This window comes from Giraffa tippelskirchi, chromosome X, assembly GCF_054371585.1.
Source record: "Giraffa tippelskirchi isolate mGirTip1 chromosome X, T2T-mGirTip1v1.2.pri, whole genome shotgun sequence".
Taxonomy (NCBI): domain Eukaryota; kingdom Metazoa; phylum Chordata; class Mammalia; order Artiodactyla; family Giraffidae; genus Giraffa; species Giraffa tippelskirchi.
The window spans coordinates 48,303,852-48,330,591 of NC_137289.1; the positions used below are offsets into that span (position 1 = coordinate 48,303,852).

The 26,740-nt window shown below is 40.1% G+C and overlaps 1 protein-coding gene across 3 annotated transcripts in view; it reads left to right on the top strand.

Annotated features, from left to right (window-relative positions):
* Window positions 1-2,252: 2,252 nt before the first annotated feature.
* Window positions 2,253-26,740, top strand: part of AMMECR1 (AMMECR nuclear protein 1) — a 118,255-nt gene continuing 93,767 nt past the window's right edge. Inside the window, exon 1 of one of the 3 annotated variants that reach the window (XM_081567290.1) lies at window positions 2,253-2,824. In XM_081567290.1, the coding sequence (XP_081423416.1) occupies window positions 2,352-2,824 (473 nt within the window). In that variant the 5' untranslated portion in view covers window positions 2,253-2,351. The remainder of the gene's footprint in view (window positions 2,825-26,740) is intronic. The other 2 variants (XR_014076101.1, XM_081567291.1) reach the window with 2 other exon arrangements.

Here is a 26,740-nt window from a genome sequence, read left to right on the forward strand (position 1 = left end):
ACAGAACAAAACACTCTATTAGTACTGGTTGTTGTGAAGCAGTTAAAAAAAAAAGAAAATCTGCTTTCTCTTCTGCAACACAGACAAATTAATACATTTTTTAAAAACTACACTAGTGGTTGACAACAAATTGTTATTTTGCTTCAAACAGGAGGATAGTTTTAACAGCAATGATGAGGTTTGAGAGGATGTGATCACGTATCACAAACCAGTTAAACCATCTCTTTTGCCTTTAGGTTGCATCTAACTATCCTATACAATTGATCTGTCTGTTTCATAAAATCTCTCTTTTAGGAGAGTCTTCATCTTCTTAACATATTTCAGTGTTTTTTAATCTTTCCATAAAAACGATGTTCTTATTTTTATTTAACCTCCAGTCCACCTACTATAGCTTAATGTCACCATCTTTTATCCATCTCTAGCCTTTTATCCTGCACTAGTACTGAGAGGCAGTGTAGCACAACAACATGGTTTTTGGAGTCAGACATGCCTGCATTAAAATCCATCACTTTATAGGTGTGTGATGTTGGGCAAGTTACTACTGAGGTTCAATTTCCTCATCTGTAAATGAGCAACCTCTTCAACCTCATGTGAAGATCAAATGACATAATATATTATTTGTAGGGTTATGGGGTAAGATGAGGCATGGTATTTGGCACCCAAAAAGTGCTCAATAAATAGTAGTTATTTATCTGATTAGGTGCATAGATCTGACTAAATTCATCAACTTTGAGAGTGAGGAAGCATACTTCCTGGATTTCAACACAAGTTCCCTGGTAGCTCAGTGGTAAAGAATCCACCTGCCAATGCAGGAGACACAAGAGACGTGGGTTTGATCCCTGGGTCGGGAAGATCCCCTGGAGAAGGGAATGACAACCCATTCCAGTATTCTTGCTTGGGAAATCCCAAGGACAGAGGAGCCTGGTGGGCTACAGTTCATGGGCTTGCAAAAGAGTTGGACATCACTTAATGCCTAAATAACAACAGTGTCATAAACATAGTAGGCACAGAGGCTCAAAATTTGTTGACTTATTTTTCCCTTGGAGTGAAATGAACAGCCTTCACCTATTTGCAAGATATCACATATTTAGCTCAAAGGTGACAAAATCGATCAATCCTCTGATGCCTCCAAATATGCAGATAGATACCTTGCTTTGTCTAGATGTTTTGGCAAGGCATAGACACAACACAAAAAGCTTAGACTTTTCGTTTCTATGAGGTTTTGTTTCTATGAATATTTTACATTTGATTATTGTCTTGGGCGCCCAGAATGGGAGTGACTCAATCAAACGCCTCCTCATCCATCTAAGCATTCTTTGAGAAAATTTTAAATGAATACTATCAACTATCTAATTATATACCTGAACAAAATCTTTCAACTTGTGACTAAGTATACTACATGCACTGTTTATCTGTAAGATCTGTGCTAACTACAGATATATTTCTAATTTGCTTTGTTCCCAAGCCAATCCCCTCTCCCAACAACCCACCGGTGCAAGTTCCAGACCACAATGAACATCTGTGAACCAGTGAAGTGTTGCTTAGGATTTTATTTTTTGCTTTTAAAGGTCTTTACGGGGCTAGGAAGGAAAGTTGAGGAACACACATGGGGATATATAGAGTCGACTGGGCTGGATGTCTGTCAGTAAGGAAAGAGTGTGTCTCTTTTACCATAATCTTGGAAAAAAGATTATGTGCGTGTTCAGATGGAGTCACTGCAGTATGGCCCGTTCCCTGGCTGATTCATAAGGGGCGATCTCAGGTGTGGAGCTCCAAGCACCTGCTTGATCATACTCCGGCCGTTCAGAACCCAGCGTATTTGAGGCCAGTGGCTCAGGTTCCACTTAATTTGGCTCAGGTGTCACTAACACTATTGTGCAGTGCCCGTCACTGAGTCGTACTTTGGGACTTGGATACTTACTTCGGACTTTCTTGTTTCTCTCGCTTCCTTCCCATTAGTTTCCCTTTCGCTCCTCCGTCCCCCGGGTGCCCACTTCCTCCCTTTGCTTCCACTCTCCGCTTTCTTCTTCCTTCCTACTGGGCTTCCCGTCTCTCATCCTCGGAGGGCCGCGGGGCTGGAGGCTGAGGCTCGGCTCCGAGGAGGAGGAGGCGCGAGGCCGGCGGGACAGGCGCTAGGTGCCGAGCCGCGAAAGCGCGGGGCGCGCACCGGGGCGGGGGCGCGCGCGGGCTGGCCGCGTGGCCGGGCGACCGGACCAGGGAGCGGCGCGCGCGCGCGTGGCCTGCGAGCCCCTGGCGCGCCCCCGGCGGCCGGGGCCGCAGCGTGCTCGCCCCCGCCGCCAGCTCGCCTCACTTATGGGTCGGAAGCGCTGCGTGGGGGAGACTGTTCCAAGATGGCGGCGGGTTGCTGCGGGGTGAAGAAGCAGAAACTGTCCAGTTCGCCCCCCTCTGGCTCGGGTGGCGGTGGTGGCGCCTCCTCCTCCTCCCATTGCAGCGGAGAGAGCCAGTGCCGAGCCGGGGAGCTGGGACTAGGAGGCGCCGGTACGCGGCTCAACGGGCTAGGAGGTCTAACCGGAGGAGGTAGCGGCAGCGGCTGTACCCTCTCTCCCCCCCAGGGCTGCGGCGGCGGCGGCGGGGGGATCTCCCTGTCGCCCCCTCCGAGCTGCGGAGTGGGGACCCTACTTTCTACCCCGGCCGCCGCCACCTCTCCCTCGCCCTCCTTGTCGTCCGCCGCCTCGTCCTCATCGCCCGGCTCCCGGAAGATGGTGGTGTCAGCGGAGATGTGCTGCTTTTGCTTCGATGTGCTCTACTGTCACCTGTACGGATACCAGCAGCCCCGGACCCCCCGGTTCACCAACGAGCCCTAGTGAGTACCGTGCCCTCCGCCGCCCTCTCCCTTGCGCTCGGGATGGGGCTCAGAGTTGAGGCAAAGTACGAGTCCGCCTCCCCGCCGGCCGCTTTCCCTGCCCCTCTGGCTGCCCCGGGTCCTTGGAGCCACTCTCCCTGAGTAAGGGCACCCCGCACTTTCTGCCCTCTGAGGCAAGCGCCCCACACTTGGACAGGGGTGCTGCTGCGTGAGATGGCTCGCTGACTCCCAGAGGTGTTCGCTTTCTCTTTGAGATAACTTCGAGGAGTTTTGACCCTCTCCTTCGCCACCCCGGGTCCCCGTCTCCCGGGTTTGGGAGCTCTGGATCCCTCACGGTGTTGACCTCTCCTGGATTGGGTTTCCTTGACCCCCAGTGAAAGTCCCGCCGGTGTTCCCGCCCCGCGCGTACCATGCACATGGAGTGTTACTATCCCATTGCAGCGTAAAAAATAGCAACTATACAACTTCTGTTCTGCCAGTGATGGAACTTAGCTCAGGAACCTATGAGCTTACCCATCTTTTTCCTTCGGGTTTCCTTGTGTCCTGGGGAGGGAGGAGGTTTTTTTGTCAAAACACATGTTCCCTTAGTACCTATTTTTATCCGAACTTACCCATTAAAATGTGTTTCTAGTGAAGCGTACCGCCAGCTCTCTCACATTTAAAGAGTGAGATCTTTTTTTTTTTCCTTTTTTATTCCACCGTCTGGGTAATAGCTCATTCAAAGAGAGCTGTCCCCATAGAGCCACTGTCAGTTTGTACATTACGCGTGCATTCGCTTTTGTGTGGATTTCACTTTTAAGAAACCCATGTTAGGCTTGACGATTCGGGAAATAGTTAAACAGTAAGTGTGTAGGAATTTTTATGGTTTCCTCTGGTTTTGTACTTTTATTTTACCCTTCAAGTGTGTGGTTGAAATTGTTTAAAATAACACTGTTACAGCTAAAAGCCAGGTTAATTCTAATCCCTGTCCGTTTGGATGTGTGGGAGATGGGGCATGTGCTGTTCTTTTAATGTGTAAACTTGAGTGTAAACTGACTTTTTGAGTTAAATGCTCAAGATGGTATGTAAAGCCCAAGGAAGGGAAGAATGACAAAGAGGGTGATTGTTTTTCTTATGAGTACTTAGCATCAATGGGAAAAATAATAGAGAAAAATTTCAGTGAAACTTACACTGAAAAGCATCAACCCTTTTTCTGGCTAAGACAATTGCCCCTTGTGCCCATACCGTAAGTACCTAAATTGATGTTCTTTTAAAACTGCTTCTTTTCATTTTGTGAGATTAGGGGATTAACTGCGACTGGATAGTATAAACACTCTGCCTAGTCTAAAAATATTCATTTAATATGTAAAGTGGAAATTGCAATAAAGTATCCTGGAAATTGTAAATTCGTTTTGTTTTTCTTTGGCTTTGATACTTGAAATGTATTTCATTTTGTATTTTTGCCACTTTTCTGTGGTCTGTGCATTTTCTTTCAGACCTGTTTCCTCTTTGGGCATTGGTTCATAAGAAATGCATGAAAGAGCATAGAGACTGACACTTTGTCAAATTACATATCTTGATAACTTTCATAGTTTTAATTCTAGAAGCTTAAATCCTAAACCCACACCTGTACTTAGCCAATTTGCTTTTTGGTTAAGAAGTAGAATTCATTTTGAAAAAGACTGCCATGTAAAAAAAAGTCTATGAAATATTTATTAGGTTGAGTCACTTATTTGTGACTTTTCTGCCTTCTCTTGGATGTCTATGATGTATTAAAGCCAGTCCGGGGATGATACATAGGTTGGCTCAGCAAAGTCATGGGACTGCAAAAATTCACTCCTGTTTAGTTATATGAGTTTGGCAAAGGCTGTTTTACTATTCACGCTCCATTGCTCCAAAGCATATGCGAACACACTTTCAGGAGGTGCTATTTTCACACATTTTAAAGTGAGTTTGGGTTAACTGAATGACTGTAACAAGAATTTTAAAAGGAAAGTGAGCTTGACCAGCTCATACAGAAACTGCTTTTGAAAATGTCATTTTAGAGTGGCTACTTTGCACACATATTTAAGTATTATTTCTCTAATACCCCACCCATAGGATTTATTTTTCTTGGAATTAAACAGAAAAAATAAGACACCCTTTGACCACTGTGGATATGTCACAACAATGGTGAAAGAATAATAACTATTATCATTTAGCAGGCCTTGACTGTGTGATGTATTCCATCAAACAACAAATGTAGAAGAGACACTGAACATGACCAAGGGGAGAATGAAAGTTCACTTAAGTGGAAAGAGGAGTGCATCTTTATTTTCATTTATTTTAAAGTCATTTTGCAGGTGGACTGTGGAAAAATTTAGCAAAACTTCTTCAGAGCAGGGTTTGATCATGGGAGTGAAATAACTAGAATCACTTGACAGTGCCTTAGTAACCAGCACCCATTTTCTTTCTGTTTTACATATTTAATAGCATCGTGTACTTGTTAGTGTGGCTTGGTGCTGGGGGCCATAAGACATAAATAGATACATTGCTCCCCCCCCCCCAGAGTTATTAGTATCATGGTGTCGTGAGCAGTGCTGTTTAGGTCCTGTCTCTGTCCACTGGAAGATGTGCTTTCAACAGTGGCACATTCTCCTATGGGAAAGCACACCGTTTTCATCCCTTCCCAGGACCTTTCTATCAAAATGTCTGTCACTGGTGAAATCTGCCTTTTATGGGCTTAGAAGTTCCAGTTTCATCAGTGACCCTTCCACTCCAGAAGGTTATTAGAAATTTCCATGATCTATCAGTTTCAGGTTTGGCGGGGAGGATGTCACTATAGGAACAGGTTGTGTGGATACAGATTTCTTCACTGTTGCTGCTGTTTCCTTGAGTACCTGCCTCATTGCAAAGAGGTAGCAGCAGCCAGGGCTTGGGTGGAGAATGGAAATCTGTCCAGTGGAGGACAGGTAACATTTGTGTTCAGAGTGAGGAATGAATGACGGAATCCTTGGTCTCAGTTGTACAGCCACATGTGCCCACAAAACTAAGGTTCAAAACATGATTTAAAGAAAACATGACTTTAGGTGCATTTTACGATTCACAGTCAGAGCTCTTGGATTTATAGATGGGAACGTTAAAAGGAAACCATTTGCTACCATAAAGGAATCCACGAATCCACTGCACCAGGTGTTGAGCCAGTTCTACTCCAGAACTGTCCTTCTCAACTTTGGCTGCACGTTGGAATCACTGAAGAATCACTAAAATGACAGATGCCTGGGTCCCAACCCCAGAGATTCTGATTTAATTGGTCTTGGATAGGGCCTGGGCATCAGGATTTTTAGAATCTCTCCAGGTGATTTTTTGACATGCAGCTGAGGCGGAGGACCAGTATGTTGTATTCCACTAGGCCTTTCTCTTGAGATTGTGATTAATTTGGTGTGGGGTGGTTCCTGGGTACTCGGATTTTATGAGCCTTCTGAGTGATTTTTGGTCAACAGCAGTTTGGAAAGACACTTGCAGTGTGGTCTGCAGACACATCACCTGGAACTTGTTCAAAATGTAGGCTCACATACCCCGCCTCAGACCTGCCGAATTTGAATCTGCATTTTAAAAAGCTTCCCCAGGTGACTCTTAGGCACATGGAAAAGTTTGGGGAGGTGTGGTTCTCAAACTGTACTTCATAAGCTCCTGTAGTGCTTGTTAAAACACAAATTGCTGGGCCCCATTCCCATAGTTTCTGATTCAATCAGTCTGGGGTGGGGCTGTAAATTTGCATTTCAACCAAGCTCCCTGGTGATGCTGCTGCTACAGTTCCCAGGACCACACGTTGAGCCCCACTCGTTTGGACAGCAGTGAAGACCTGAATAAAGTACTTGAGCAACTGTAAGGGAATGGCACTTTTCACTGTCAGCTTCCAATATAAAACTTCCTGTTTCCATGCCAATATCCTTTATCATGTTGTTTCTAACTTACACCAGGGAGGCTGAATGCTGCCAACATCATAATAAGAGTCTGAGGTTCTTGGGATGGTTTCAGCCCTAGGTGAGACTGGGGGGAGGAAACCCTTACCTGGAAACCTGCAGTATGATTTTAGGGTTTTTTTTTTCCCAGAAATTGTTAAATGTGAGGAGCACATTTTAGGAATAAAAGCAGTTCAGATATGATATCTTTAAGTGAGTTTTATTGATTTTAGTAAGTAAAGCCCCCTTCTGTTCCCATAAAAAAATGCTTTGATGATTAGCTCACTAAATAACATGTTGTAATAAGATTTTAAAAGCTTTTTACTCACACTTATGCTTGCTGGATTGCATTTTTAAGGATTTCCCACATTAACAAAGAAACATAAAAGGATCCTGCTAAGGCACTGGGATTGTTCAGTCTTATATCTTTAATACTGTGTTGCATGTCACATCCCATGAACTTTTTATTTTAATCTTCTTACCACCTTTGAAGTTAATGCAGTACTACATTTTGTATAAACCAGAGCACATAAAAGATGCTTTACTATTAAACATCAATAAGTGTGTTTTCCCCCATTGCAGTGAACAAATGTATTTTAAAAAAATCCGTTCCTGAACATGCAGATTTTCAGAGACCCTCATCAGGTGTTTGAACAATCACCTTTTTCTTGTCTTGTCACAGTAGTCAAATTACTGTTTGTCGGTGTGCTTGGGAGGAATTGGGTTGCTGTAGGGAGATGAGAGGTAGGCACTTTGTTTCATCAGAACAGTAACGATCCTATCACATGTTAGTAAGAAAGATGATTTGATAATACAGCTCAGGTCAAAATGATATTAAATCAGCATTTTAAGCACAAACTATTTCTGTTAAGTCTCTTTTGGATGAAGACTGACCAGAATAGCTGGAAGGTGTGTATTTCTCCTAGATGGTGCTACTAAGCCATTACAGATTGCCTTATCTATGCTAGTGTAATGATCATAATGTATAGTTCTTCTTTTAAAATAATAGTCTGAAAAATTGTTGAGCATTTTGGGAGGTATTATATGGGTCGTTTTTCAACAAGGTCTATGTCCATTGGAAGGCAATCTGGTGTCCTATCTTATGATAGAAAAGAAAGCAGGGCATGCCCCCAGTTGTCATTTATGCTGTAAAAACCTTCAGTGACTGATATGGTAGGATATAGAAATATAAAATACAAAATTATTTTTACATCCATGCATAAAGGTGTATGTAGGGCAAAGTATATTTAGTTGCAAAGGAAAACTCAATGCTTATTTTACCTTCTGCCCCATATGGCCAAAGGGAGTGATAACCTAGCTCGTAATTTTTCTTGCTTATAAATTGTGTTTGTGCTGCATTCAGGTCCCAGTTAGTCGATAGCAACCAAGAAGGATCTCTAAGTCTAGTGGGAAGAAAGACCACTACTGAGAAAGAGAAAACTGCTCTGTTAGCCCACGCATATATTGTTTTTTTCTCTAAGTATGTGTTTCTCAGAAACAGACTAACATTCACATTGTTGTCTTTAAAAGACTGTACACTTTTTGAAATTGTATTTGTGTTAAAACACTATACCCTATTACTGCAGTTTATTATAATTTTGAAGTCAGTTGTGCTTCCCATTAACAGACCATCTTTTTGAGAATGTATATGTGTGAAACACTAAAACTTGTGCAATGAGATTAGTCAGAGTTCCCTATTTCAATAGGCGTTTTTCTGTTCTCTCCATGTCACACATGCTTGCCTGTTTTAAAGCAGCACAATGACCAGGGCTTTTACATTTAAATTTTCTTAAATAGTCTTTTTTTCCCCCCAACTTGTGTAATAATGTCTTTTTGATACTGTTCTGAATCAATTAAGCTAAGTGCATGAGGACCAGCAGTAAAACCCAGGGGCTGCCAAGAATGGACCTTCAGTGTGTAAGCTGTCTTTCCACAATCAGTAATTGGGCAGTTGCTCACAGGACACTGGAGACAGTGTGGGAAGCCAGTGGTTGTGTAGGTGGGAAGAGTAGATTCCCAACAGTAAACTTATTTAGAGTTGAGCTTCTGTAGTTACAGTGTTGCTAAGAGCAAAAATGAGCCACAAGCTTATGTAGTAGAAAGAAAAGTGCCCAAAGGAAAAAGTATGGTGTAATAATGTAGTTGGTTGGGTGGGGCATATTTTATGTTTGGTCCAACCATAAGTGGCATCATTTCTATCAAGTGTGGGTGTATTTTCTACAGCTCTTAGTGTACCATACTTTCAAACTTGCTCACCTGTAAAAATGTTACTGTTGAATAGCTGAGTGGAAATTATATGTCACTGGGGGAAGAAACCTGTTTTTTTTTTCTTATTAGCATATACACTTTGCCAAGTTCCGTGGTTGGAAACTAGAGAAATAGAAGAATAGTTCTATCCTCACAGAGCTCACAGTGTCATTTAAGATATGATACTTAACATGCTTACAGAGCAATATATAGATGATTATAGGTGAATTAGATACGTGAAAAATACTGTGCATAAGCATGGTAATGACATGGGATAAAGGAGTGGCCGAGAAGAAGGCTTTTGGGAGAGGACAACTTTTGAGCCAAGTTTTTAAACGGCAGAAGTACAGAGATTATTGGTAAGAGCCTGTGAACAGTAGATCTAGAAGTCTTACTTGGTTCTCAAACCGGTTGCTGTCACCGCCACACCCCTTGCCACAGCACTTGGGGATTCCCAGCAGCTGTCTTCAGTCAGCAACTTAAACAAACTCAGCATTTGCCATACCACTGCCCTTGCTCTGGTCTCTAAGATCATAAAACTTCAAGGAAATGGAAAGTAGCCTTTTGGCTTGGGAGCCCTCTGAGAATGCTGCATAAGAAATATTGGATCTGATTACAGTTTTTCGTATTAGGAAGGGAACAGAAGTTGTAGATGAGTCCTCTAGAATGTAGAATGAATTGGAAGAGGAGCCTAAAGGTAGGAGAGAACAGTGGGACCTAAGGTGGTGAGGGCATAAGGAATGGACCCCAGGGACATAGTTTGTGAATCTAGGAAGGTTGGAAAACCGAGAAGTGGAAGGAGATAGCAGTGTATGCAGGGACTCACACTCTAGGGCCAGGTTTTGTGTAGGAGTGGAAAGATTGCAGCTCACCTGTTTTTTTGGCTTCCATCATTGCCTCTTCTTTTCTTGGCTCTATGCCTAGCTATTCTTGTGCTCAGGAAGTTTGTTCAACAGCTCTGTTGGAATTGCTGTGAAATTTGATCTCCAGTGTAAGGACCTTCCTTCCACCTTTCACCTATTCCCAACTGTATCTAATTTGAGAGAAAGGAGTAGAAGCCATGTTGGTTTGATTGAATTTGGATCAAGTATGAAGATAGCTGAGATAGCTTTTGGACAAAGACCTGAAATTAGGTGATTGCATGTGAGTAAAGAGGCATTATGGGGGAAATCTACCAAATTCCCATTGCTGGGGCAGGTGAACGTAAGAGAGGCTTTGAACATAATTCAGAGTTCGTAAGTCTGAGGAACTAGGAGAATGGTGGTGCCACTAAAAAACATGGTGGGGGAGAGGATCAGTTCAGTTGCTCAGTTGTGTCCGACTCTTTGTGACCCCATGGACTGCAGCATGCCAGGCATCCCTGTTGATCACCAACACCTGGAGCTTACTCAAATTCATGTCCATTGAGTCGGTGATGCCATCCAACCATCTCATCCTCTTTCGTCTCCTCCTCCTGCCTTCAATCTTTCCCAGCATCAGGGTATTTTCCAGTGAGTCAGCTCTTCACAATCAGGTGGCCAAAGTATTGGAGCTTCAGCTTCAGCCTCAGTCCTTCCAATGAATATTCAGGATTGATTTCCTTTAGGATTAACTGGTTTGATCTCCTTGCAGTCCAAGGGACTCTCAAGAGTCTTCTAGAAATAAATAATTGGTCAGGTGAAATCAGATTATTAATATGTATATTTCAGGTGTTGGCAGTTATCAAATGTCATTTCTTTTTTAATTAACAGAGCAGCAAAGAGCTATTGTAATGATTTGATTGGTCTCTTGGGATCTCTCCAATCTCCCTTTCTCCCCCTCTGCGGCTTTGAACTGCTGAAATGGGTAGAGATCAATGATAGTTTTCAGCTTTGTCTTGCTAGTGAAAATACTGACAGAATGTTGAGTTTCCCTACTGTAGGTTTATATATTTTCTCAGTCTTCAGGCTTATCAGTTTGAAAGCAGTCAGTGATTTTTTTTATTTCCTTGTGTGTATATCATAGCATAGCTTTCAACAAAATAGAGCCTTGTGGAGGACCATCTCAGGAAGTTGTAGTTTCAGGTCTTGGATGAAAGGAAATTTCTGAAGGATGGAAAGTACTATCTGGTACTAGATTCTAGGTCCTGTGTCCTCAAGCTTAGAAAGTAAAGATTCAGACTGGATCTGTTTTGCATCCTTGCTCATTGATCAAAGAGAGTTATTATCAATGGAAAGGATCAGCCATATTGCTTTGTGATCTTTGTGATCTTCAGTGGATGGGCAAATGTGAAAAATTATGCTTGAGTCCAGGCCTACTAATTCTAGTTTTTACAATAAGGTCTGTGATAGTCTTGATGATTCTTGCCTTTCCCCTATCTGTTTCATTTTACAGATAATCCACACTGTGACCCAAAGCCACATGCAATGCTGGGAGAGCACAGTTGACTGTATTATGCAATATCCTGCCGGAAGATGCTGACCAGCTCTCTAGTAATGGAAAGTAGTGAGATTGACCTAACTGCCTATGTAGCTTGCCTTGCCATTCCATATACTTTCTGTAAGCATATTACACACAATTCTAGTAACATATCTTATAGTGAGATATTAGATTGCTGCAAGGTGGTGACACCAGATTCTCAGCTTTGCTTCAGGCACTGGTGCATCTTTGAGTCATTCTCCTAGTATGGAATTTATGAAAAATCAGCTTTGGTGTTGTCAGCCTGAAGGCCACCACACGGTGTCTGCCTCAAAGAAATGCTCCTGTGCTAGTCACATTGATGTGCTTCTTCTCTGTAACATTAGTATTGCTTATGTAGCCTAAAAATCACATGGTTAAGTGTAGGTAGTTTTGGGTGCAAATAAGTTATATAACTGGTAAAACTTGGACTTGAAGCACAAACCTTATTGTAGTAAGACAAATACCCTCTGCATCCTGATTTTGAACAGCAGTGAGGTAAGTGTTTAGATGATGGGTGCTTTTTTCACTTTTTTAAAAAAAAGATGGTAAGTGGAAGACAGTGTTGCTGATTTATTCACTAAAGAAGAATTTCATGAAGTCTTCTGGTCTTTTTTCCATGTTAGGTTATTGTTCTCAATGTAGTTTGTCAAGTTCCCCATGATTAAAACAAACAAACTCTCATGCTTCTTTTGTATTAAGAACAAAATCTTCCCAGTAGCTTGGCCAGGTACTTGATTTTGTGGAATAGCTCCTTGATGGTAGGAGTAGGGGGCCAGGCAGTCAGTGATTAAAAATTTTTGTTCAGTTCGTGGATCCGTCTGCCCCACACCCTTGTCAATTCAACTCCTGCCCATAAGAACAAATGGGAATGATACTGCTTTCTATTTCTCTGACACTAATGAGATGATACGTGGTTTGTGGTATATTTCACTCCATGAACTCCTCTAACCATTGCCCTGTTCAGCAAGTTGTTTTGCAGAAATCTATCCTTTCACACTGAAAGCATGACTCTGTGGAGAGAGAGTCACGTAGAGCTGGAGGCAGGAGTAGAGGGCATGTGGGAATCAGGGAAGGGGAAAAAATAAGATTGTTATCAAATGAGGTGACACTTGGATTCAGGGCAGATAAAAGGACTGAGTGCTGAGTCTGGAGCAAGACTGCTACAAGAGGCGTATGTTACATGATACAAACCTAGGTGTTCCTCCTTTTGAACCAAGGGTTGTGGCACTCTGGTTAGAAAGAAATGATGGCTACCAGCCACAGATGCACAGCATGACGTTTAACAACATAAGAGAACTTGTGTATGGGTCCCCCTGAGTGTTCCCTAGAGACCACGTTGAAAATCATTCACATTATGTCCTTGGATTGAGGCCTCTGGGTGAGTTTGGGAGCCATGGGACAAGTAGCTCAAGTTTTTTGTTTAGTCGCTCAGCTGTGTCCAACTCTTTGCTTAAGTATAGCCCAAGTGGATAAATGTAGCCGCTCTCTGGTCATTAATCCTTTTTTTTTTTTCCTTGATGTGTCAATGAGCATAGTTATAAATCATCAGGTATTCGGATGTGTCTTATTTTTAGGCCTGTGTATTTAGGTATTAATAGCCTCTCCTTAGATGTAGGAAGTTTCTTTTATATAGCTTGCTCACAGATATTCTCCATCACAAAGATTTTGGAACAGATACTACGAAAGGAGAGACCCAGCTGTAATTTCTGAATGCAGAATGCAGTCATATGAAGGCATCCTACTTAGCATGCTCAGCTCGCTGTACCTTGTCTCCAGTGTCTCTTAACAGGACCCACTATGGTCGGTTTAGTTTGTACATTACATTCTCAGAGATAAGTGGAGCACTAGCTATTTTTGGTTAATGAATTCCTCTTCTATCATATAGATGTATGTCAATTTTAGCAAGTATTTTTTATTGTGATAAAAAACACATAACATGTGATCCATCCTGTTAACATTTTTAAGTGTATAGTACTGTTAACTATAAGCACCATGTTTAGCTCATTTTTAAAGGTATGGAATAGTGTCTGTACCTCAAGCAACTAAGTTTTCATAGGAATGTTGGAATCTTTTAAAATGTCATCTTACCAACCTTAGAGATGCATGAAGCCTATATGCAGGAGAACCTTATTTAGGCTTTGAGGTATTATTTATTTTTCCACACTTATTGAAAATTATGAATAAACTAGATTCAAGGTGTTAGAGGCAGAAACAACCATTTAAAAGAAGTTAAATTTCAAGCTAGTAGCATTTCAGTTAGTATTTGACCTGGCATTTATCATTTCTTTCACTAGTACACAGAAGAACTATACCAAGCATATCTTAATGACCCAGATAACCACGATGGTGTGATCACTCACCTAGAGCCTTGGAGTGTGAAGTCACGTGGGCGTTAGGAAGCATCACTATGAACAAAGCTGGTGGAAGTGATGAAATTCCAGCTGAGCTATTTCAAATCCTAAAAGATGATGCTGTTAAAGTGTTGCACTCAATATGCCAGCATATTGCGAAAACTAAGCAGTGGCCACAGGACTGGAAAAAGTCAGTTTTCATTCCAATCCCAAAGAAGGGCAATGCCAAAGAATGTTCAAACTGTTGCACAATTGCACTCACTTCACATACGAGCAAAGTAATGCTCAAAATTCTCCAAGCCAGGCTTCAACAGTATGTGAACTGAGAACTTCCAGATGTTCAAGTTGGATTTAGAAAAGGCAGAGGAACCAAAGATCAAATTGCCAACATCTGTTGGATCATAGAAAAAGCAAGAGAATTCCAGAAAAACGTCTACTTCTGCTTCATTGACTATGCCAAAGCCTTTGACTGTGTGGATCACAACAAAGTGTGGAAAATTCTTAAAGAGATGGGGCTCCCAGATCATCACCTTACCTGCCTCCTGAGAAACATGTATGCAGGTCAAGAAGTGACGGTTAGAATTGGACATGGAGCAACGGACTGGTTCCAAATTGGGAAAGGAGTACATCAGGGCTGTATATTGTCACCCTGTTTATTTTACTTATATGCAGAGTACATCATGCAAAATGCCTGGCTGGATGAAGCACAAGCTGGAATCAAAATTGCCAATAGAAATATCAATAACCTCAGATATGCAGATGATACCACCCTAATGGCAGAAAGCGAAGAACTAAAGAGCCTCTTGATGAAGGTGAAAGAGGAGAGTGAAAAAGTTAGCTTAAAACTGAACATTCAAGAAACTAAGATCATGGCATCCGGTCTCATCACTTCACGACAAATAGATGGGGATACAAAGGAAACAGTGAGAGGCTTTATTTTCTTGGACTGCAAAATCACTGCAGGTGGTGACTGTAGCCATGAAATTGAAAGATGCTTGCTCCTTGGAAGAAAGGTATGACAAACCTAGACAGCGTATTAAAAAGCAGAGACATTACTTTGCCAACAAAAGTCCGTATAGTCAAAGCTATGGTTTTTCCAGCAGTCATGTACGATTGTGAGAGTTGGACCATAAAAAAGGCTGAGTGCCGAAGAATTGATGCTGTTGAGCTGTGGTGTTGGAGAAGACTCTTGAGAGTCCCTTGGACTGCAAGGATATCAACCCAGTCCATCCTAAAGGAGATGAGTCCTGAATATTCATTGAAAAGACTGATGCTGAAGCTGAAGCTCCAATACTTTGGCCACCTGATGGGAAGAGCTGATTCATTAGAAAAGACCCTGATGCTGGGAAAGATTGAAGGCAGGAGAAGAAGGGGACAACCGAGGACGAGATGGTTGGATGGCTTCACCGATTCAGTTGACATGAGTTTGAGCAAACTCCAGGAGATGGTGAAGGACAGGGAAGCCTGGCATGCTGCAGTCCCTGCAGTCACAGAGAGTCAGACATGACTGAGTGACTGAACAAGAACAAATACTGACTCCTGGTATTCAAACAGAGCTTGATTTTATAGCTTTCCTCTTGGGTTATCATCTCATCTTCTATTTTTTTTTTTTTTAGGGCTTTCTAATGAATTTGCTAATAATAATATAAGGAAACATCTGTCACAGGTAGGAGTTTGGCCCTTGTTCACCCACTTTTAAAGGTGGAGGGAGGGACCAAGGCATTAAAGAAGAACATTAGTTTTGACAGTTAATCCTGGTGTTTCTTAGAAAATGTGTTTTCTAGAGAAACTGAAAATTGGAAGACACTTGCCTCATAGGATGTTATAAGTAAGGCGTTTCAGTCCATATGTTTGTGTATAAACTAGTTAAGCACTTCTTGAAATGGCTTCTTATAGTGTACACACTTGTTTCTAATGGAAAGATCACTTCTTAATGTGTTAATAGCATCTGTGAAATAATGGATATGGTCAAGTCAGGGGTTTTCAAAGTTGTTTATTTACTCTGTTGTCTACACAACCATATGAGGTTCTTTATCATTAACAGAGGTGCAGACATTTTTAATAGCATCACTGAATTATAATGCATTAATTTGGATTTTGGAGAAGTTTCTAACTTCTTTCATTTAGAGATGCCTTTGCACTTCTAAAGGAGAAAATAGAATTTTCACCATGATTATCCCTTTGCATATGGACATTTAAAAATGAATATTTCTTTAATCTTCAAGATTTATTTGCCAGCATTATCTTAAGATAGTATGTTTTACATCAAAACTTATCTCTTATTCTAAGCTAGTACTACTCTTCATATTGTGGTTAATTCTAATATTTCCATTCAACAAGTGGTACAAGTGTTGTGGGCAGAACACTGTGGTAGCCTCCTTTTTGGGTGTGGGTGAGTGATCTATAAAATAGGCATAAGCCATACTTCCTGCCTTTAAAAGGCTTGCAGTCATATTGAGGAGACAAGATTCAGGAAATAAATAATGAGGTCACATATGACTTAATGACCAAGTGAATGATGGAAACAATGAGGTCTGGAGGAGTTTGGACAAAGATGAATGTGAGCTGGGGTTATGTAGGAGGGCTTCGTGGACAAAGTAGCATTTGGGCTGGGTAGACCTTTTTCATAGATAGATCAAGCATTCTAGACAGAGAATCAATTTAAAGATAGAGAGGTCAGAAGGCCCACTAGACAGTAGTCAATGGATGCAGCAAAGGTAGATTGAAGTGGGGGAGATCCTAGCAAGAAAGGAGACGCATCAGGATACTGCTGCTATAATTCAAGCATTTGGAAATGGAGGTCTGCCAGTTGACAATTTTAAACTATTAATGGCTTGTGAATTGCCTCTTTCTTGGTAAAGTTTCCCTTTTGTCCAGTTAATTATGCCTCAGCAGCTTCTTTAATGCCTTGAATGTCATGAAGACAAGAGACTAGGAAATAACACAAGTAGGAGTCTACTGTGTATACAAAGTGCTTTCATTCATCAGTAGACATTCAGCATAAGTCAGTTAGATTAACATTGGTTATATCATCCTTTGCCCGAGTGTCTTTTATGTTCAGTGTTCTTTTTTTCTTCCAAACTTCAGTGTCTCAAACATGAAGCTGGGAAAATTGAATAGCTACAAATATTATGTAATTGAAAAAATAAACTACTCTAATTATTATGGAATTAAATGGCTGTAAGCCATTTTTTCCTCCCTAAATTAATGAAGAAATTTTAACTTGGATGTTGCAAATGTAACCCTCATAAGGTAGGTACTGGGAATTATAATAATTATAGGGGGATTGTGTACTAACTATTGAATGATGTCATTTGTTAAATTAGCTTTAGATTAGTCTAGTGAGTGTATTCCTTATGGTTCTTAACATGCCCTACTCAAGAATGCTACAACTCTTAAGACACAAACTATATAAGCAAAATCATTAAAGGTTTTATAGTATTATTTAGAAACAAAGTTCTAAAATAGTTTCCTGAATTATAATAGAACAGCATATTTTTATTTTATGCTGAACAATTGCCCTTTGAAGACAAAAGAGCAAAATTCTCAGTCTTTTGTTGATAATTTGTCTTTAATTATACTAAGTTACAGGTTTGGAACCCCCAAATTCTTCTTCAGTGATCACTGTAAAATTTTATTTTAGTAACTCACTTTTTTTTTTATTTTCTAGAATATATTTCAGAGTATAAGGAAATTATTTTGAAACTATGAGACTGTCTCTGACAGGTTTTAGCCACATAAGCATGAACATTGTGCCAGCGTACTCAGGAAGTAAAGGAAAAAAAATACACAAGCACAATGCTCATGAACAGTGTTCTCTATGTACTCAGTTTATGTTTATAAGTAAATGAGCTCTCCCTTACGTCATAGCCTTGAATTATGAATAGTCTGTAACTTGAATTATCTATTACTATAGCGAGGTGAAGAAACACCAGATGTGAAAAGAAAATAGTGGTAGTGAAATGTTTTTGAAGAAGGATGGATTTTGGCCTATGTAGGTAATCGCAGATCCCTGCCACACAGTAGGGTAGGAGGCCAAATGGAATCCAGTGATTTCTTTGGACAGATCACACAAAGGTCCTTGATCACCCTCAGTATGCTTAAAATCTTTGTTAACAAAGGTGCATGCCCTTCCTTGTCAGGGGAAGGAGAGGTAATTTTGTTTATACAGGGCTCAACCACTTATATGCCAATTTCATTTTTCACAGGCTTCAAACAATAGGCATGTTAAATAGGCAGTGGCCTCCATGGTGTAGAGCACAACCAAGGCAAAAACGTCACTGGTTTTCCATTTTGATGTGGCAAGAGAACAAGCAGATCCAATTTTAAAGTGAACCTTTGCTGTATTTTATGCAGTTCAACCTAGAGAAATTCACGTTAGTTTTTACAGAAAAGGAGTGTTTAGTCTTGAAGCTTTCTTTCACTTTTTCATGAAGAGTTATAATTATTCGCCACCCCATAATAACCATTCATTAACCCTTTAGTAACTTAAATAACCTGCACCAACCCAGCAGGGTCACTGGTGCTTTCCTGTTCTCAGAATTATTGTTGTATTTATCTGAATGCTTTTAATTCTCAGTCTCTCCTACCCCAAAATTGAAGCCCAAATCCAGGAAGATCCTTCTCTTCCCGTTCCTCAGCATAGTTTTTCTGTGGAGCTTCATCATTTTTGAAAGCAGTGGTCTTGAATATCTGAAGGCTTGGTAGCAACTGCATAATAGAATTTTGACCACTTAAATCCTAGCAGTGTTGAACCACTTTGCATTATCTAGAAAGCTATTTACTGGTCCTGCTAGTTTTGCAATTTGGAGAGGTGGTGGAGTAATGGTGGTAGATAGATTGTGAATTTATGACTTTCAGGCTTTTTCAAACTGGATTTAATATCTAAAAAAAGTACTTAAACATTGTTTAAGTGGACTGATGAATTCCGAGCAGTGCTAGATCTCAAGATTTCTAGGTTTTCTAGGCAGTTTAAAAGCAGAGAATAAGTGATAGTCCATTGTGCTCCTTCCTGTGCTTTACCTTAAAGTGGATATCTTTTTCTCTATATATAACTGACATCGTAAGATCTTTGTGGATTTATTTGTTATTGTTTGTTATTTGGGGACTGACCTGGCTACATGTAGCTGTACGCAGGAGGGTAAGAACATGTATTTATGGTTCTCAAGGAGTTATGGCACAGACTTTAGTCACCTGCTTATCTTTTACCTGATAATTCCATTCTCATAGGAGATTGGAGTAAGGGGGAAAGTACTGGATGAGATGAATTGGGAGATTGAAACTGACATCTGTACACTATTGATACTATGTATAAACTAACTAATGAGAACCTAATTGTGTATCAAGGGGAACTCTACTCAGTGCTCTGCGGTGACCTAAATTAGAAGGAAATACAAAAGAGAGGGGATATATATATACAAATAGCAGAATCACTTTGCTATACAGTAGAAACTAATACCACATTATAAAGCAACTATACTCCAGTAAAAATTTTTGTTTGTTTGTTTTTGTTTTAATTAATTAATTTATTTTTTTACTTTACAATATTGTATTTGTTTTGCCATACATTGACATGAGTCCACCATGGGTGTACATGTGTTCCCCTTCCAGAATCCCCCACCTCCCTCCCTCCCCATGTCATCCCTCTGGGTCATCCCAGTGCACCAGCCCCGAGCACCCTGTATCATGCATCAAACCTGGACTGGTGATTCGTTTCACATATGATAATTTACATGCTTCAATGCCATTCTCCCATATCATCCCACCCTCGCCCTCTCCCATAGAGTCCAAAATACAGTTCTATACATCTGTGTCTCTTATGCTGTCTCGCATACAGGGTTATCTTTACCAATTTACTAAATTCCATATATATGCATTAGTATACTGTATTGGTGTTTTTCTTTGTGGCTTACTTCACTCTGTATAATAGGCTCCAGTTTCTTCCACCTCATTAGAACTGATTCAAATGTAAATTTTTAAGAAATCGATATGAAAATTTAAAAAAAGAAGATTGGAGTGCTTGGAAGGCTATTTGGTACTATTTACTTACTTTTTCTACTGTTTTGTTTTACACTCTGTATTTCCATATGTTTAGATAAACGTGTCTTTCCTTCCTAATATTTCTGCATTCAGGAGTGTTTAATCTGTTGCCTAAGAATGTATTTTGGGAGGGTCAGGAAACACACTGAATATCCTACATTTGATGAACCAAAGGAATACCTTTATTTGTTTTATGAAAATTCTTGATGTTTCTGTTCTCACATTAATATAATTTAGATGAAGAGAGGCAGATTTGAAGAAGCCTGACCCAAGGGATTATGAATTATCCTGAAAGCACAAATAATATTTTAGCATGTAATTTCCCTCATAAAATGTTTTATGGCAGACTTGTTTATGTCATAGATCTGAGTCAAAGCTGAATTGAAGACATTAGTCTTTAACTTATCCAAAATTAATATCTTCTGGCTAACAACCAACACTGCTTTATGACTCTTAAACCGTTTCCTTATATTAATCATCAGCAGTAGAAATTTGCTTTATTTCGGGGGCCATCTTTTTAAAAAACAATTTTTAATCGCTTCCTGATTTATTTTGTAGTTTACAATGCAAAGAAAACATCCAAAGCATAATTGGATGATAGGATAGACTTACTAACTTAGCAACTCATTCACAATATTAGCCTTAAAGTACACAAGATTCAAATTCTTTAAATTAATGTGTTGGCAAAATGAAAAATTATTTAATCAAGCACTATAATGGTTGCTCATAAATTCCTAAAGTTGCGGATTCTAAGTCCATGAATTTTGAAGATACATAGTGAAAACTTACCATGTTATATACCTTTGTCATATGTTCACGATGGTTTATAAAAATATGTATAGACTAGAACAGTGAAACTGAATGATAGCATCATAAATAGCACTGAAACTACTTATCATTGTTGATTTTTATGAGTGAATTCCTCTATATTGAGGATTTGGTCAATTTAAATTGCTTTTCTCAGAGAAGATTTTAATGACTTTGTAGTCACTCTTACTGTGTTTCAGAAATTGTCAGTGATACTCAACATTTTTCTTTCAGCAATGTGACTCTCTGCCCTTGCAGCATGACCCTCAAACCCAAAGTCCCATGTACAATTCTGGGTGCTACTTTAAGAGGGGCAAGGAAGTTATGTGGGAAGCTTTATGTGTTCATTCTAATTTTCCACACCATACCCCCCACAACATATACACACAAGGTATGTGCAGGTTGTTTTCATATCATACATGCAACTAAACTCAGGACCCCCAGAACTCTCCAAATGAAGAGCCGCTTATAATATGTTTGACATTTTCTAATTTAGTATTGTGTTAGTCGCTTAGTTGTGTCCGACTCTGACCCCATAGAGTATAACCCACTGTAGAATTTTCCAGGCAAGAATACTAGAGTGGATAGCCATTCTCTTCTCCAGGGGATCTTCCCAATGCAGGAATTGAACTTGGGTCTCTTAAATTGCAGGCAGATTCTTTGTCTGACTCTGTCTGAGCCACCAGGGAAGCCCATGGACAAAGGAGCCTGGCAGGGGGTCCATGGAGTTGCAAAAGAGTTAGACATGACTTAGCAACTAAACAACAACATTTTTTTTATAAGGATAATGCTACCATTGGGCTTCCTGGGTAGCTTAGCTGGTAAAGAATCCGCCTGCAATGCAGGAGACGCTAGTTTGATTCCTGGGTCTGGAAGATCCGCTGGAGAAGAGATAGGCTACCCACTCTAGTATTCTTGGGCTTCCCTGGTGGCTCAGACGGTAAAGAATCCACCTGAAATGTGGGAGAAATGGGTTTGATCTCTGGGTTGGGAAGATCCCCTGGAGGAGGGCATGGCAACCCACTCCAGTATTCTTGCCTGGAGAATCCCAGGGACAGAGGAGTCTGGCGGGCTACAGTCCACAGGGTCGCAAAAAGTTGGACATGACTGAGCAACTAAGCACAGCGCCCCAATGCTACCATTGTTGTCAGACACTTTCATTACTTGTAATTTTGTTTGGTAACATTATAATAAATAGTTGTACATGATGAAATAGCAAACATTCTATTAAAATGAGTTTTTAAAGTATTTATGATTCTTTATAAAGTCAAGATTTAGAGCTTATAATTACTATCTTCCTCATTTCATAAAAGATACATTGAGACCTTTTCTTAGTAAACTTTCATCTGTTATGACTCTAGGCATTGAATTAGATGCGGTGCCTTTAGTCTTACCATGACTTGGATAAATCAGTCTCTCATGTTCTATAATGTAAAATTAAAATTTGTGAATCTTTAAAAAGAAGCAGTATTTTAAAAATACTTAAGTGTAGCCAAATGTTGATAAGAGTAAATGCTTTTTTTCATGTCTGTTATCAAAAAACATATTTTCTTGTAGTCTCCAAAGGTAAAATGGAATGTAAATCTAGGTTGATCATATTTTTCTCTCTTCTAATTTTATAGATGTTCATGAATATTTTAACCTAGAAATGTATGTGTAGATATCGCTAGGGATACCATATGCTTTGCTGAGCCTTTTAGGAGCTGAAAGTTACAGTCTTTTGGGGAAACACCAGTTCCAGAAAGATTTTCAAACTCAAAGAATGGATTTCGGAATACTGGAGTAAGGACCTCAGAAAATCTACTCATATGAAAAAGCAGCATGAACACTGGCAAAAGTTTTCAAAATCAACTTGTTTTGGAATTCTGGAAATTAACCAGAGGCTTCTAACAACCTGAGGAGCATTTATTTATTCATTAAAAACAGCTGATTTTCAGCAAGAATAGTGAACTTTGTTGTGTTTTAACTTAACTCTAATATCCCTATTCCCACAGAATTGTAACTATTTGACCCATCTGGCAGCTCCATGGAAAGGCCCTATTCACAAGGCTTGTCTTGACTTGACCTGACTCATCCTTTCTCAGTGGAAAAGTCTTATCCTCAGGGCATTTGTTTAAAACATTCAGGGCAATTGTTTAACATTGCATCTGCCTGAGGTAGTGATACCAGGAGGCACAAAGAAAAGAGGCTGGTCAAAAAATTCAAAAGAAGGATCTAGAGATGAGATAGGAAGCTTTAAAAAATTCTGATATATTCCTGGGTATCTACAAGGCCATACACGTGTGCAGGGCTGGGTGCATGCCTAGGAAAAACTGTGGAAGCCTTGTGTGCTCGCTTCTGGCTGACCTTGAAAATCTGCAGAAGCAGAAAATAAAGACTAAGGCAGAGTTGTAAACTGCCAGATCATTGAAGGCCTGTCCCAACACATGCATGGGGTCCCTTTGCAAAGGGTGAAAGATCTGTTGGTACAAGGCATTTTAGAAAAATCTCTCTCCGATCGTTAGCTGACCCCTAAGCTATTAATAACTGAGCAGAGACTTCAAGTGGCCACAGATTGGGAATACAGACTTAACATAATTCTTCCAGGAATGTCACTAAACAAACAAATAGCAGCAATAACAATAAAACAAAAAAAACCTTGGAGGGGGGATCAGATTTCTAAAGTTGTTACATTATTTAAAATGTCCAATTTTCAACAGAGAAACAAGAACGTATGGCATATATACAGGAAGATAGCATTTGGTAGAAACTGTCCCTGAGGAAGCCCAGATGTGCTTGTAAACAAAACTTTAAATGAACTACTATAGATATAGTCAAAGGAAATCATGTCTAAATTAAAGGGAACTTGTGAATATCTTGCCAAATAAAGAATATCAATAAAGAGATAGAAATTACTTTCAAAAGAGCCAAATGGAATATTTGTAGTTGAAAGTTTTAACAACTGAAATTTTAAAAATTTACTTAAGAGTTTCAACAGCAGATATGAGCTGGCAGAATTAAGAATCAGCAAACTTGAAGATAGATTAATTGAGATTATACTGTTTGAGAAAAAGAAAAGTGAAAGATGCTCAGTCGTGTCCGACTCTGCAACCTGATGGACTATACAGTCCTGGAATTCTCCAGGCCAGAATACTGGATTGGGTAGCCTTTCCCTTCTCCAGGGGATCTTCCCAACCCAGGGATCAAACCCAGGTCTCCTGCATTGCAGGCAGATTCTTTACCAGCTGAGCTATCAGGGAAGCCCAAAGAGAAAAATAAAAGGGTGGGGGAAAAAATGAGCAGATGCTGATGCCTATGAGACACCATCAGGTGTACCAACATACATATAATAGGAGTCCCAAAATGAGAAGTAGGGGAGCAGAAGGAGTATTTAAGGAACAATGGCTGAAAACGTCCCAAATTTGATGAAAACATTACTGTACAACATCCAAGAAGCTCAACAAACTCAAAGTAAGATGAAATTAAAGTAGGATAAATTCAGAAAGATCCACACCTAAACACATGATAGTTAAATTGTTGAAAGACAGAAACTGAGAGAATCTTAGAAACGGCAAGAAGTAAGGAACCTATCACATACAAGGGAACCTCAATAAAATTGTTGTCATTTTTCAGTTGCTCAGTCATGTCTGACTCTTTGCAACCGCATGGACTGCAGCACGGCAGGCTTCTGTGTCCTTCACCATCTCCCAGAGCTTGCTCAAACTCATGTCCATTGAGTTGGTGATGCCATCCAACCATCTCGTCCTCTGTCATTCCCTTCTCCTCCTGCCTTCAATCTTTCCCAGCATCGGGGTCTTTTCTAATGAGTTGGCTCTTCCCATCAGATGGCCAAAAGTATTGAAGCTTCAGCGTCAGTCCTTCCAGTGAATACTCAGGGCTGATTTCCTTTAGGATTGACTGGTTTGATCTCCTTGCAGTCCAAGGGACTCTCAAAAGTCATCTCCAACACCACAGTTCAAAAGCATCAATTCTTTGGCACTCAGAGAGTTATGGTCCAACTCTCAAATCCACACATGACTACTGGAAAAACCATAACTTTGACTATACAGATGTTTGTTGGCAAAGTAATGTCTCTGCTTTTCAATACGTTGTCTAGGTTTGTCATAACTTTTCTTCCAAGGAGCAAGTGTCTTTTAAATTAATGGCTGCAGTCATCATCTGCAGTGATTTTGGAGTCCAAGAAAATAAAGCCTGTCACTGTTTCCATCGTTTTCCCAGCTACTTGCCATGAAGTGATGGGACTGGATACCATGATCTTGGTTTTTTGAATGTTGAGTTTTAAGCCAGCTTTTTCACTCCTCTTTCACCTTCATCAAGAGGCTCCTTAGTTCCTCTTCACCTTCTGCCATAAGGGTGGTGTCCTCTGCATATTTGAGGATATTAATATTTCTCCTAGCAATCTTGATTCCAGCTTGTGCTTCATCCAGCCTGGCATTTTGCATGATGTATTCTGTATATAAGTTAAATAAGCAGGGTGACAATATACAGCCTTGACTCCTTTCCCAATTTGGAACCAGTCCATTGTTCCATGTCCAGTTCAAACTGTTGCTTCTTGACCTGCGTACACGTTTCACAGGATGCAGTTGAGATGATCTAGTATTCCTCTCTCTTTAAGAATTTTCCACACTTTGTTGTGATCCACACAGTCAGAGGCTTTGGCAAAGTCAAGAAAGCAGAAACAGATGTTTTTCTGGAACTCTCTTGCTTTTTCTATGATCCAACAGATGTTGGCAATTTGGTCTCTGGTTCCCTGCCTTTTCTAAATCCAGCTTGAATATCTGCAAGTTCTCAGTTCACGTACTGTTGAAGCCTAGATTGGAGAATTTTGAGCATTACTTTGCTCACATGTGAAATGAGTGCAATTGTGCAGTAGTTTGAACATTCTTTGGCACTGCCTTTCTTTGGGATTGGAATGAAAACTGACCTTTTCCAGTCCTGTGGCCACTGCTAAGTTTTCCAAATTTGCTGGCATATTGAGTGCAGCACTTTCACAGCATCATCTTTTAGGATTTGAAATAGCTCAACTGGAATTCCATCACCTTCACTAGCTTTGTTCATCATGATGCTTCCTAAGGCCCTCTTGACTTTGCATTCCAGGATGTCTGACTCCAGGTGAGTGATCACACCATCGTGGTTATCTGGGTCATGAAGATCTTTTTTGTACAGTTCTTCTGTGTATTCTTGCCACCTCTTCTTAATATCTTCTGCTTCTGTTAGGTCCATACAATTTCTGTCCTTAATTGTGCCCATCTTTGCATGAAATGTTCCCTTGGTATCTCTAATTTTCTTGAAGAGATCTCTAGTCTTTCCCATGCTATAGTTTTCCTCTATTTCTTTGCACTGATCACTGAGGGAGGCTTTCTTATCTCTTTCTATTCTTTGGAACTCTGCATTCAAATGGGTGTATCTTTCCTTTTCTCCTTTGCCTTTAGCTTCTCTTCTTTTCTCAGCTATTTGTAAGGCCTCCTCAGACAATTAATAAGATTAACTAGCTGATTTATCATCAGAAACCATGGTGGCCAGAAGGGAGTGGGATCGAGTATTTAAAGTGCTGAAAAAATGGATTGTCAACCAAGAATCCTGTATCTAGCAAAACTATCCAACATAAATGAAGGAAAAATTAGGAGAATGAAGGAAAAATAAACAAAAACATAATTTGTTGGTATAGGTCTGCTCTTCAAGAAATAACAAAAGGAGTCCTTCAGGCTGAACTGAAAGGACACTATATAGTAAGTTGAATGCTTATTAAAAAAACAGTATTGGTAAAGGTAACTACATAGATAAACATAAAAGTCAGTGTAAAGTTATTTTTGTAACTCTTCTCCTGTTTGATTTAAAAGAACTGCATAAAGCAGTAATTCTAAAACTGTTAATGTGCTTATCATGTATAAAGAAGTAATTTGAATGACAGTAATAGCTTAATGGAAAAGGGGAGGGACTGAGATTTTGTATACTATTGACATTGGTTGGTATTAATGCAACTAGATTTTTTAAGTTAAGATGTTAAAACAATTCCTGGGCAGCCATTAAGAAAATGACTCAAACTGGAGCAAGGAATTGATAGTTTCAGAAATCTCAATGCTTTGACATGCAGGTTAGATGATGGGAGTGCGATTACAGATTATTTTTGA